The sequence below is a fragment of the Dromiciops gliroides genome, chromosome 1 (genome assembly GCF_019393635.1).
Source record: "Dromiciops gliroides isolate mDroGli1 chromosome 1, mDroGli1.pri, whole genome shotgun sequence".
Taxonomy (NCBI): domain Eukaryota; kingdom Metazoa; phylum Chordata; class Mammalia; order Microbiotheria; family Microbiotheriidae; genus Dromiciops; species Dromiciops gliroides.
The window spans coordinates 316541147-316554548 of NC_057861.1; the positions used below are offsets into that span (position 1 = coordinate 316541147).

General features: G+C 47.0%; 1 protein-coding gene across 2 annotated transcripts in view; it reads left to right on the forward strand.

Annotated features, from left to right (window-relative positions):
- The first annotated feature begins 530 nt into the window (after positions 1 to 530).
- The window catches only part of SMAD7 (SMAD family member 7), a 36957-nt gene continuing 24085 nt past the window's right edge, over positions 531 to 13402 (forward strand). Inside the window, exons 1-3 of one of the 2 annotated variants that reach the window (XM_043976977.1) lie at positions 531 to 3177; positions 4552 to 4605; positions 12299 to 12370. In XM_043976977.1, coding sequence (XP_043832912.1) covers positions 2520 to 3177; positions 4552 to 4605; positions 12299 to 12370 — 784 coding nt within the window. In that variant the 5' untranslated portion in view covers positions 531 to 2519. The remainder of the gene's footprint in view (positions 3178 to 4551; positions 4606 to 12298; positions 12371 to 13402) is intronic. The other variant, XM_043976978.1, reaches the window with a different exon arrangement.

Here is a 13402-nt window from a genome sequence, read left to right on the forward strand (position 1 = left end):
ACAGATAGATACCTATACGCACGCACACACATATATAAGGGAGTCTATTTTTTTCTCTCCACCTCTTTTTTTCTTCCTTTCTTTCTCTTCCTCCTCAGTTTCTCTTTCTCTCTCCCAGTCTCTCCCCAGAATTCAGGAGGAGGGAGTAGGAAGGGAAAGCGGGGAAGGGGGGAGGGAGGAGAGGGGGTGGTAAGGAGAAGAAAAAGAAATAGCTTTTAGAAACCCGATCTGTTGTTTGCGAAACACAATCGCTTTTTTTTTTTAAAGCGACAGGGTGTCTAGACGGTCACGTGTCCAGGCCGGAGCCGGGCGCGCCACTGCGCAGTGGAACCAGCGAAGCAGAGAGAGCCAGGGAGAAGTGGGAGGGGGGGGGTTGTGGGGGAAGGAGGAGGAGGAGGGGCGGGGGAGGAGGAGGAGGAGGAAGAGAAGGGGGGGAGGGAGGGAGAGTGTGTGCTGGAGGCGGCGAGCTTCAGACACACATACACACACATACACATACACATACATACACACACACACACACACACACACACACACACACGCATACACAGGAGCTAGGTCTGCGAGTAGAGCGAGGTGAGAGCCAATACAGGCGGGAGGCCGGAGCTGCTCGGATCCCTCTCTGCCCCCCTCGCCCTCCCGGAGTCTTACCCTCCCCTCGGGATTGCAAAGCACCGGAGCCCGACTCCAGAAGCCAAAGGCAAAGACTGAGAAGGACACCCCACATTGAAAAAAAAAATTCCCCTCTGCCTCCTCTTGAAAGGCAAAGCCTGCTGGTCCCCTCCCTCCCCAGAAGAAGGAGGAAGAAAAAAAAAGGGAGGAGAAAATAGGGGAGAAGAAGGGAGCCCAAGCTTTTTTTCTTGCTCGTTGCTTGCTGCCCGGCGTGTTGGGAGGAAAATAAAAGTCGGAGAGGCCAGAGGAGAAGAGAAGGAGGCGGAAAGTAAGCAGCCACCCTCGAGGGAGCCCCGAGCCCAGACAAGCGACTGCCTGCCGTGCTTTTTTTGATCTTTCCTCCTCCTCCTCTCCTCCTCCTCCTCCTCCTGCTTGCTTGCGTGTCTGCAGCCGAGGCGAGGAGCCTGGGCGAGGAGCAACCCCGAGAGGAAGAAGACACACACGGCTGCAGTAGCGTTTGCTAGAGAGCCTGCCAGCCTTGCGAGCTAGAGAGCGAAGCCGACGCCAGTCTCACCTCCTGTCAGCCTCGGCATCACCCCCTCAGACCTGTTTTTTCTCTCTTCTCCCTCCTGCCAGCCGTGGGGCCTGGAGGAAGTGGGGACGGGGTCGGGGCGAGGGGACCAAGGCAATCTCTCGGAGATCCACCTCGGAAAAATCAAGAAGAGCCAGTGAAGGCTGGAGTATTTTTTTTTTGAGGGGGGGAGTGGGTGGCTCTTTGTTTTTTTTTTTTTCTTTCGCTGGGGTGGTGTAGGTGGGAGGAAAGACGAGAGACTCACTTAAAATAATCAGACGAGCATGGTGGAAGCTGCCGATTCAAAGCTTTCTTTGGATTAAAAAAAGATACATATACACATATGTATATATCTTTGGCAGAAGAAAAGGGGAGGAAGACGTACGGAGCTCCTGAAAGAAAAAAAAAAGATGTTAACTCGTGGATACATTTTTTTCCACCAAATATTTTTTTGTGATACTTTGTAAAGGTCTCCCCCCCCCTTTTTTTTTTGAAAACTCCAATACAACCGGACGTCCCCAGGGCTGCGCCTTGCACTGGTGATTGTTTCAAATTTTTATTTAGAATATTTGGGCTCAACCCCTCCTTTTAATTGGAAAATAATTCTTTCGCCAGGCACCTCATGCGGGGTGAAATTCACTTTCTTCCCCTCCCCCGAACCTTCGTGTGGATGGAATTTGTGGAGATCCGGTTACTAAGGATATAGTGCAAAAAAAAAAAATTAAATCGCGTGCCTGCCTTTTTTTAATTGCCAGCTTCTCACCCTCAAATTAAGTTGCTTAGAGAAGGAGAAAAGAGCATTTTTTCCTGATTCAATCAACGAAACAAAACCTTTATTTTCCTTTTCCTGAGGTTCTTAGCCTCAGTAAGGAGCTGAGGCTGGAGGTGTTGACATTCAAAAGCTACTCCTCTTCGTTCTGCGTTTGGGGGACAGTGAGGACAGAAGGGAGAACTACCCCTCCTGAATCTCCGTTTTTTCTCCCTTTTCCTTTGTATCTTCACTTGGTCAGCCCGTTCGGTTTCCTCTGCGGGGCTGGGAGAGACGACCTGAATCGGGTTCCAGTGGAACGGGGTGGGGAAGCCGGAGAGGAGCGGTCCCTCCCCTGCCAGGCCCCCCCAAACCCCCCCACTCTCTCCGGGTTCCGAGAGACTGGCGCATGTTACGGAGCGTCCCTCCTGCCGCTGCCGCTCCTGCCCGGGCTCCTGCTGCTGCTGCTGCTGCTGCTGCCGCCTGCGACTGCTGCCCCAACTCGGCGCCCAAATTCTTCATGGTGTGCGGAGGTCATGTTCGCTCCTTAGCCGGGAAACGACTTTTCTCCTCGCCTCCTCGTCCCGCATGTTCAGGACCAAACGATCGGTGCTCGTCCGGCGTCTCTGGAGGAGCCGTGCGCCCGGCGGGGAGGACGAGGAGGAGGGCGCAGGAGGAGGCGGAGGCGGAGGAGGAGGAGGGGAGCCGAGGGGGGAAGGGGCGACGGACAGCCGGGCGCATGGGGCTGGAGGAGGAGGAGGAGGCGCTGGTAGGGGTGGCTGTTGCCTGGGCAAGTCGGTCAAAGGTGCCAAAGGTCACCACCACCACCATCACCACCACCCCTCCTTGGGCGCCGGCGCTGCCGGGGGCTCGGAGGCGGAATTGAAGGCGCTAACGCACTCGGTGTTGAAGAAACTGAAGGAGCGGCAGTTGGAGTTGTTGCTGCAGGCGGTGGAGTCCCGCGGGGGCACCCGCACCGCCTGCCTCCTCCTGCCTGGCAGAGTGGACTCCAGGCTGGCGCTGGGGCAGGGGCCGCCCGCGTCCCCTCTCCAGACTCAGCCTACCCAGCCTCAGCCGCCGCCGTCGTCTTATTCGCTCCCCTTGTTGTTGTGCAAAGTGTTCAGGTGGCCAGATCTCAGGCATTCCTCGGAAGTCAAGAGGTTGTGTTGCTGTGAATCTTACGGGAAGAACAACCCAGAGCTGGTCTGCTGCAACCCTCACCACCTTAGTAGACTCTGCGAACTAGGTAAGGAGTTTCCACTTCAAGTACAGCTTTCCCCCCTCTCCCGTGATGGAACAAACAAAATTGGGGTATATAGTTTTTACAGCTGTGTGACTGCATTCTTTTCATCCTGCATAGCTAGTTGGGGGAAAATACTTATAGTGAGGATGCGTTGTGTGTGTGTGGGGGGGAATCAAGGAGGGGGTGTCTTGGATTGAGGTGTACTGTGCCTTCTTCCTCTTCTTCACTTTTCAGGCCCTTGGCGTGAGTATTATTCATGCAAACCGTACGACTGCATGTGGTTCAAAACTAGAGACCAAAATAGGAGGAAGGTGCAAAAAAAAAGTGTCCTTGCCCCCTTTTGCCCCCACTCAGAGAAAGGAGTATGAGATAGATGTCTTTGGATGCAGGCTAATTGATTCCAAGAGAAGTGGAAGTGTTCCGAGTGACGTGAATCTCCCATCCCTTGGCAAATAAGGAAAGTCAGGTCTGATCTATGTGACTGTGCTACGGGGATTGCAAAGACAACTTGGAAAAAAAAACATCTACGTATATAGCCTACTATAGATTTCCTCCTGGGTTGAAGAAAGAACAAGCCACTGGAACACTGGGATTCCAACCCCCCCCCCCCCCTTTCTCCAGAAGAAAGGGAGAGTCCGTACAATTTCAGGCTCTGGTTTTTATCAATGACATTTGTTGCCCCTTTACAGAATTGTAGTCCAAAAGGATTCTTTTTAAAGCGCTATATAATAAACGTAAGCTGTCATTCACCCCCCTCCCCTCTCTTTCTCTCTCGTTTTAGGTGAACTGGGGCTTATAGATTTTGGAGTGTTTTCTAGTTTAAACTCCGTTCCCAATGAAGCAGTCCCAGAGTTTCGCGCAGCTCCTAAAAACTTAGAAACTTTCTTGAGTTCTTGGGTGGTTGGGTTATGAAATGGAAATCTGCGGGTGGCAGGCGGATCGATAGGACTTTCCCCCTTTTTTCTTTATGTTTGGGTGTGTGGTTAGGGGAGATGAGTGTGGGGCTATGGGGAGGGCTGGGAGTGAAGGCGGATTTTCTTTCTTTCCCTTTTTTTCTGTGAAATGTTCTACGTGCTGCTCGGGAGGATTATCCAGCAGTCTGAATCTGTGGTGATTTCCAGAGCTGGAGTGTTTCAGCTGAGCCAGGGAGGCCGGATCAGACAGTCAGAGTAGCAGATAGCAGCGAGTCTGGCGCCAGGCGGCCTCTTTTGTTTATCTGACAGCAAAATATCAAGGCAATCACCGCCTCCCGGCCCTGCCTCCAACCCCCAGAGCTAAGACAAACAGTTTTGCTAAAAGAATGCCACTGTTATCATAAGTTTCTATCTCTTTTTCTCATGGCTCTGCCTTATTTTCTCTTTACTTTTTTAATTCCAGAGTCTCCCCCTCCTCCCTACTCCAGATACCCAATGGATTTTCTCAAACCAACTGGTGAGTAGCTGATTTTAATGTACATTTCCTGTTTTAGGAATAGAATGGTTAAGCCGGGTGGGCAGTAAGGGCGGCAGGGAATCGTTCTGCTTATTGAATGTAGAATGTACTCCTCGTTTTTTGGAAGTTTGGGTTCTTCCCTGCAACTTTGTTAGGGCCAAGGGACTTGGGTTTTTTTAGGCTTATCTTCGAAGTGTTTTATACTTTATTCCTTTTAAGTGTTTTTGTACTCTGTGACCTACAAGTTTTAAAATGCATAGGCTGTGATATGCACCAGAAACTGGCAAGGGAGTCTACAGGTAACAGGTTTTTAGAAGAATTCAGACATTTCCAAAATGTCAGTGCCCAAAGAGTAAAAGGGGGGGGGGGGCGGACCTTTCACAAACTCCAGCACTTTTCATTTTGATGGATATAGGTTGGTAACCAAGTGGCCAGAGAGAATGTTATCTTCTAAGGTTGCAAAAGGTGATTTGCAGTACAGTGGAGTTTTGTTTAGGAAAACAGCCAAAAAAAAAATTCCCTTCCCTTTTTCCCTGTGTTACTTCCTATCCCATGTCACCTGTAAGTCTCCCATGTTTCCTTAAGAATTCTTGGTGGGGGCCATAAAAGTTTCTCAGCCTTGCTCTGCATGCCTGTTGCTTTATAATTGAATGGCAGGATGCCAGGGCAGAAGCCCATTTGAGGCTGGCACCAGCTCTGTTGCGGTTGTCTGCATAAACTTCTGGTTGGCAGCAGGCTCAGCCCTGTGTAGATAAGTAGGGACTGGCATTGTAGAATGAGAGAAGTGCAGGGGAAATAAGAGTGGTGGATAACATCAGGGAGGAGTCCCAGTTTCGTGGAGCCACTTCATATCTCTCTGAAGATTAATTGGCTAAAAGTATTGATTGTAGCACAATTGTCTTGGTGCCGGTGTCCCGGTGTTGGAATTTTTCAAGCTTTTACTGGACTGAACATTTGTGTATGTGAGAAAAGGGTCAAGTAAGACTCGAAGAGGGGCAGGGGGCCATGGGTAAGTAACCACCCCCTCCAGCCCCTCAGAGTTCTCAAAGTGTCCTCCGAGCATCTTTGAACCTTCTGGAATTAAAACAGTTCCACCACATCATGCGTTTTGTATGATGGAACTTCTAATTAAAAGTTTGCTGAGGCGTAGTCATGAATGAAAATACTTTAATGAACACTGTTCCTGAAGCCCAGATGCCGCAGTATGGGCCTCCCCCCCATCTCACTCAAGTTAGAGAGGTGTTCCTCCCCTCTAATAAATGGCCTACAAAGCATGTGATATTTTGCTTTCGATTTACAAAATACCAGATAAATGGTCATTAATGAGGAGATAACTTAGAGCACTGTATTCTTAAAGTGTTAACTGAAATTCACCAGTCTCCAACTTGCCAGAGAAGGTTATTTGACTGGTTTATAAATGCTCAAAAAAAGGGGTAGCATGGTTTAATGGGAAGAGCTCTGGACTTCTGTTAACAGACTAGGATTCTAATCCCACATACTTGTCCCATATGTGACCTTGGGGCTAGGGACTTCACCTTCTAAGCCTTGGTCTCATCTGTCAAAAGATGACTAGATCATCAGATCAGTGATATCTGGAGTCCATGAACTTGTTTTCAAAAATAATTCTGCTATGCGTACTTAAGTAGAATTGTTGGATTTTATGCCTTTAAAAGCATTGTTCTGGGGAGGGGTCCCTAAGTTTCTGAAGATTGCCAAAGGGGTCCTTGAAACAAAAACAAAGAATCCCTTTGACAGGTGATATCTCTAAGGTGCCTTCTGGCTTAGATTATTTCCTCCGTAGTATTAGATGTTCGAACACTTTGCTAGTTTATCCCACTCTTGCTTTTTCTTGGGGTTATGAGGCTTGCTCTTTTTTAATTAATAAAATTCAACCTCACCCCTTGACCCTAGTGTGTCTCCCTCCCATTTTGTAAAAGGGCAAGCCAACATCTTGAAGTTTCTAAGGAAGGAAGGTCAGCAGCCAGCATAAACCTTTAGGGAAGGGGAGTGATTGCCTGTTTGTAGGCATCCTGCAAAGAGACTAGGATAAATCTATTAACAGGATTTAAGCATCCAATTTGCTATGCCAGTACCTCATTTTCAGTTAGTGGAGTGATACATTTATTCATTAGCAAGTGTTGACATTAGGTAGCAAAATGTGTGTAAACAGACAAGCCACAAGAACATGAATGGGCCACTACGAGAGGGGGGGGAGTTCTCTCGATCAGCCAATAGGAAATAATTAACTCTGCTAATCGGAAATTCAAAAACAGCTGGTTACTCACCCAAAAAGTTTTGTTCAGAAAAAGGGAAAACGTGTGTGTGTGTGTGTGTGTGTGTGTGTGAGAGAGAGAGAGAGAGAGAGAGATTGAGAGAGGGAGAGGGAGAAGAAATGGAGAGGGCACTTGTTCCCTAACAATTTGGGGCCATCGATAGTGAGGGAGAGGAAGCCCCAGATGAAGGTGTCTGTCGTTCTGAATGACCATTAAAGAGGCATATGGGTCTGGGACTGGGCTGACCTTTTACTGACAGCTCTTGGGGAGTGAGTGAAGGGACACAGAGACAGAAGAAGGGGAGGGGAATTGGCCGGCTCTGTGCTGTCCCCGGGTTTCATCAACACCTTGTATATTTCTGAGTCTCTTTGACCTGGGAATTTCATTCTCTCACATTCTTAAGTTTCTAAGCCCTACGTTGAATTTGTTTGTCTTAGGTTACTAGGTGAGAACGAGGAACACGGTTTTACAATGGAAAACTGTTAAAATCATAACCAGTTTAACAACTAAGAGAGTCCCTACCCTGGAGACTCAGGCTTGGGAAGAGGATGTTGGGGGTTGGGGGGAAGGGTTGGGGCCCTGGGTAAGGCAGGCAGACAAGCAATCCTTGGGAAGAGCCATAGGCATCAAGGCTGGGGAAAGCCATTTTATTGCTATAGTTAAAAAATAATCAACTGCAGTTCACAAATGCTAGAGCACAGGGCCACTTCTGTTGGTGCCTGGTTTTCTGGCCTGTGTTAAGGCATCATCACTGGCCTGTAGTCACAGTTAGCATTTATATAGCACTTTCAGGTTTGTAGCATGTTTGTTATCTTACTTGATCCTCACCACAACCCTATGAGGCAAGGTGTTTTTGTACCCTTTTTTTTTTTTTTGGTGAGGCAATTGGGGTTAAGTGACTTGCCCAGGGTCACACAGCTAGTAAGTGTTAAGTGTCTGAAGCCGGATTTGAATTCAGGTCCTCCTGAATCCAGGGCCGGTGCTCTATCCATTGTGCCACCTAGCTGCCCCTGTATCCCATTTTAAGAGGAAGAAACTGAGGCTGAGAGAGAGGTTAAGTGATTTACCTGAGGTCACACAGCTAGTTAAGCATCAGATATGTGACTGCCTGTCTGTTGTGAAGGGTGTAAGGAATGTTGGACGTGTACATTTAGAGAGAACTGAGTATAATAGGCTCCTTCAGATGCTAAGCATGACCAGGTTTATGAGATGGGACTAAGGGTCACAGGTGTGTATTCTGTATTGAGAGAGGTCGATCGTCTCTTACCTTTTACTTCATCTCAAACAATTCAGAAGGACTGAAAGTACAGGATTGGGGGTGGAGGTAGAAGCAAGTGAAGTATTGATGGGTGAGGTTTTTGTTTCAATGGGGACACTAGAGCCCTTTCCTTTGTCCTCACTGCTAATCCCTGACTGTAGGGAAATGAGCTTAAAACCTAGGAGGAAATAAGGAGTATTGAGCTGGTGGCCTTGGCACTTAGTCCCCAGCTCTGTCATTAACTAGCTGTGTATCCTTGGTCTTTCCTGGCCTCAGTTTTCTTGTCTGTGAAATGAGAGAGTTAGAAGAGGCTAAGTCTCATGCATAGAGAGCCTGACTTAGCTGGGTTCAGGGCCTCCTTCGGATCCTCAGTGGCTGTTTGACTGACTGTGTGAGTAAGTAGTAGGGAATTCTCCAAGAGTTAGTTTTGCCCTGCTAATTTCTCCCCAGGCACTGCCCCTCCTCAAGTGGAACAGATGATTGTGATTGCTAAGACTACCTTCCATTCTAATACTGTAGAGCATCCTCTCTTTGAACAGAACACTATCACAGAGGAGGCACTCACATGATACATCGCATCCCTCTCTGGATTGGCTGGTTAGCCAGTCTGGGTCCATGTAGCATAGACCTTTGTTGGGCAGTTGGAGGATTTCTGTCCTTAGCAGTGCTTTATTTAGATTTTTTCTTCAGGCCTCCCAAGAAATTTTGTGAGAGAAAATCTGACCTCTGCTTCTCTTATTAGGATTTTGAAAATCTATTGAAAAGACATCATTGTCTACCTTGATACCCCCTGAGGGGAGGGGACCTAGTTATCGGACTCCTTCAACTCAAATCTGTTTTCCTTTGTGACCTGTTGGCTTCCAGAGGAAGACCTCTGACCTGAGAGGTCAGGGCATTTCCAAGGATCTGTTGAGGCACGTGGAAGGAAATGCCTTCTGTTTTCCTCACAGTCTCTTGTACACATTAGTTGCTTGATAAATATTGATTGTTTTGAAGGTAGGAGTGACACAGACTTTTATTGTGCTTTGGGGGACCATGATCCTGAGCTGAGGAATGGGCAAGGTCAAATCAATGCTTTTCTTTGCAGACTTGCCTTTGAGGACTTGGGGTATGAGTTCCATCTTCCATGGGGTTTAGAGGCAGCTCGTCTAGGCACCATCTAACGTTCTTATCACTGCTAAGTATGTGCTAACTAAAAATCCCCTCCCTGCTAGGTTTTCCTAAGGCTGGTCCTTTTGTTAAGCGTAGTGTACAATGACTGGTCGGGGTCAGAATCCTCCACTTAACTTCCTTGGGTTTTAGTTTACACATCTGCAAAATGGGGAGAGGTAGACTGGGAACACTAAGTAAGGTGGTTAGACGGATCAGTGGATAGATCTCTGGACCTGGAGTCAAGGAAAACTGGAGTTCTGATGTGGCCTTAGATACTCTGGAGCTGGTGTGATTCTGAGCAAATCACTTAACCTTTGTTTGCCTTAATCCACTGGAGAAAGAAATGGCAAACCACCCCAGTATCTTTACCAGGAAAACCCATACGGGATCACAAAGAGATGGTCATGACTGAACAATTGAACACCAACAAGGGGGAGATGAGCCTAGCCTCTAAGGTACCTTGCAGGCTCCCGGTCTATGATCTTATTTAGAAGGAAAGAGATTGTGACATGTTTGGTTTGATTAACCAGAGCAAGAGAGCCATGGGGTGGGAAGTCTGGAAACCCTGACTCACTGGGTGGCCCTTTGGGCTAGTCACTGCGGCCTCAGTTTACTTCAGGGTGTGTGTCAAACTGGGTATACTTGGCTATTTCACGGGGTGGTAGGGAGAACTAATTAACGTTTGTAAATCTCTTCCTGAGATCAAAGGTGCTGCCTAAGTGCAAAATACCATTTCATAAAAACCCTTGTGGTTTGCCAGTGTAGGGCCAGGTTACCTTTGATCTGAGACTTGGTTGACACCCTGGAGGGTACCACTGCTCCCCTGGAGTGAGTGCTTGGGGGTCCAGGTTTGCTCGTTGTGTACATGGTACCATGGAGTAAGAAAAGATTATGTGAAATGTGGAATTTGCTCAGTCTTTGGTGGAGGGGAGGGGTCTGTAGAGGAAAGGGTTAAAGAGCCTGTCTCTTTTGGAACACAGTAAACTCCACCAAAGGCATTTAGAAAGTGTAGGGTATACAGTATTTCACAAGTAACTTCATTTCCTGTCTCCCCTATTGTTTTCCATTTGATTAAGTATATCCTGTTAAACTGTATATTCCTGTTACGAGTTATACTTTACCCTGATAAAATGAGATTACACACACATTCTTCTCCCGCTCCCCCCACCCCCACCCTGCTTTTTAGGAGAGAATTCTTGAAAAGGAACTTTGTCGTGGGCTAGGAAGAGACTGCCATAGTCCTGTGATAGCTCTTGATAGTAGAAAGGCCAGAGAGGAAGGAGGGTGTATCCTCCCTAGTTTAGAGGTGGTTTAAACTCAAGACACTATACTTAACAAAAGGACCAGCCTTAGGAAAACCTAACATGGAGGATTTTCTGTTAACACATACTTACCAAGGCACTCCCAGCCCTCAGGCAGAGCTCCGAGGTTGGCTTTTGCATGCTCTTACCATACTTGTTAGCCAGAGGTCTACACTACAAGTTGGGAATATCATCATGCCTTATACTAGGGTGGGTGAATTTTTTGGAGACAAAAAGACCTATACTGTCCAGCAGGCACCTAATATTCCTGTGGACATGTAGCATATCTTCAGAGTCAGTGTTGCTATTGGGATTGGTCCCATGTCAGGGACCGAGAAATGAATTATGAGTTGGCCATGGCTAGGTCCCATTATTGACTTGTACCTTTTTATTTAGGGGGAGGGGAGGGAGAGGGGACCAGTTCCTTGAGGTCAGTGACTATCTAATTTTTGCATTTGTATCTCCATTCCCTAGTTTTGTGCTTTTATAGTAGGCACTTATGAATGTTTCTTTGGGGATAGGGGAATTTTTGCCCAAGATAGAACTATAAGTAGCTTGGGCATCATCATTAAAACAGAAGGTTGGGTTGTTGTTGTTGTTGTTGTTGCTGCTGCGGGACAGTGGGGGTTAAGTGACTTGCCCAGGGTCACACAGCTAGTAAGTGTCAAGTGTCTGAGGCCGAATTTGAACTCAGGTACTCCTGAATCCAGGGCCAGTGCTTTATCCACTGTGCCACCAGAAGGTTTTTTTAATGAATGTGTTAGTGTTGGGCACTGGGGAATCAAAAAAGCATGAAAGGTTTACCATCTAGCTGGGAAGATAGGCTATGCTATTAAATGCAACTACTAAGACAGAATCTGATAGAATGTTATGAGACTAAAAAGGAAGTGGGGAGGTCTGGGGTGACCAAGGAAGGCTTCACCAGGAAGATTAGATGTGCAGTATGCCCAGTATGGAGATTCTTGGAAATGGGCTTGGCTTTTCCCCCCTCTATTTCTTTTTGTTGATAAGGCATTGAGAAAAGTTGAGTCCATCCACTTGTCCAAACCTACTGAATTGTTCTCCCAGGTTAGCCAAAGCTACTTTGTTATGTAAAGCTTGAATGGCTTATAGCCCATTCAGTAGATATTGTAGACTGAGGCTCCAGATAGGTAGGAAGATGAATTAAACAGCAAGAACCTCCAACCTTAGCAGCTTTTGAGTTCTGTGAATAATTTTGGGCACAAGAGTAGTGACCAACTCTGTACATTTAGGCTAGCATTTTCCCTTGGAAGAGATAATATTTAGACATAGTTTGGAAATGGTTGGAGTACCAGTATACACCCTACTCAGAGTTTGAGTAGGGGGAAGCAGTCTATAAACTGCCTTTGACCTTGGTCCCAAAAGGGAAGATGGCCAACCCCGATTTCTTCAATGGAGAAGTTGTAATAAAAGAGATTCCAGCTAGTCTGTAATTTTGCATGACTTGACTAATGATTAACTGGGTAGCATGGAGCCCAGACAAGGGTGACAAACTAATGTGGTCCGTCTCATGATGTACAACAATCCTGGAGCAGACAATTAGTGATAAGCATCATTTCCTGGAGTAAACAGTTTGGAATGTATGGTCTCTCTTTAACACTGTTTGAGAGTATTCTAAAAAAAAAAACCCAATAATTTCTCTCTTTTTTCCTTTCACAACTCTCCTCCTACCATTCTTGATGCACCAGAGTGTCCAGATGCTGTGCCTTCCTCCACTGAAACAGGGGGAACTAATTATCTGGCCCCTGGGGGGCTTTCAGGTAAGACCTGTTACCGTATTTACTCAGCTATTTCCTGACAGACTTGGAAAAAAATAGACAAATGGGACGGATGGCCTTTTGGTTCCTACTTTGACTTGTGGTTATTTTATGTTTAAGTGTGTTAATTGGATGGATGGATACCTGGTAGGACTTTATGCCATCTCTAGAGCAATGATGAAGGTCATTGACCTCTCCTGAGGTTCCAGGTTGGGGTTCTCCCAGAGATTCCCTTTAAGTGTTGGTTTGTTTGGAAGCCAGCTATTAGATTTGTACACCCTCCCCCTTCCTGCCATAGGTGTTTCCTACCCCACTAATATTGAGGGTCAGTGATTGTTGCTGTGGTACTTTAGAGATCTGGTAAGGGCAAAATGGTTTTCTGTAGGCCACCCCCATTGCTGTGCTTGAGTGAAAGGAGTTAAGGGGAGAAAATTCTGAAATAAAGGTTCAGAAAAGATGGCTGGGCAAGGGAGTTGCCCAGTATTCTTGGAAAGTGGGCTAGAGAGGCTGCCTGTCCCTTTGAATATTTTGTCGGATGCTCTGGAATTTTGAGTGTTTAACCCAGTAGAGTAATGGGGGGGGATGTTGGATTAGTGCCCTCCTGAGAGTTACTGGAATGGAAATAGCTGCTGTGTGCTGCCTGTCCCCAAGTGAATGAGTGCCAGTGGCCAGTCTATATGTGAGTGTATATACATATATGTATATTTACACATATACACGTGTGTATTTGTATAAGTATGTGTATGCACATTAGCTTTTTTTACAGGTGACTTTGAGGGATATCTCTGTGTCTCTGAGATTCTTTTAAAAAATAAGATTAAATGAAGAGGACAATAATAGGTCATTAGCTGCTTGTCCTAAGAGCTAGCTAATGCAAATGCCAAGCTGTTGAACAGCAAGAACCAACATTGCCAGGCCTTTCTATTCTAAGAGCCCTTTCTCCTCCTTAAGGGAATCTTGGCTGCCCAAGATCCAAGTGTGGAAAGTTAAAAACCTGAAGGGCGGCCCCCCCCTCCCCCCTTTCTGACCAGGATT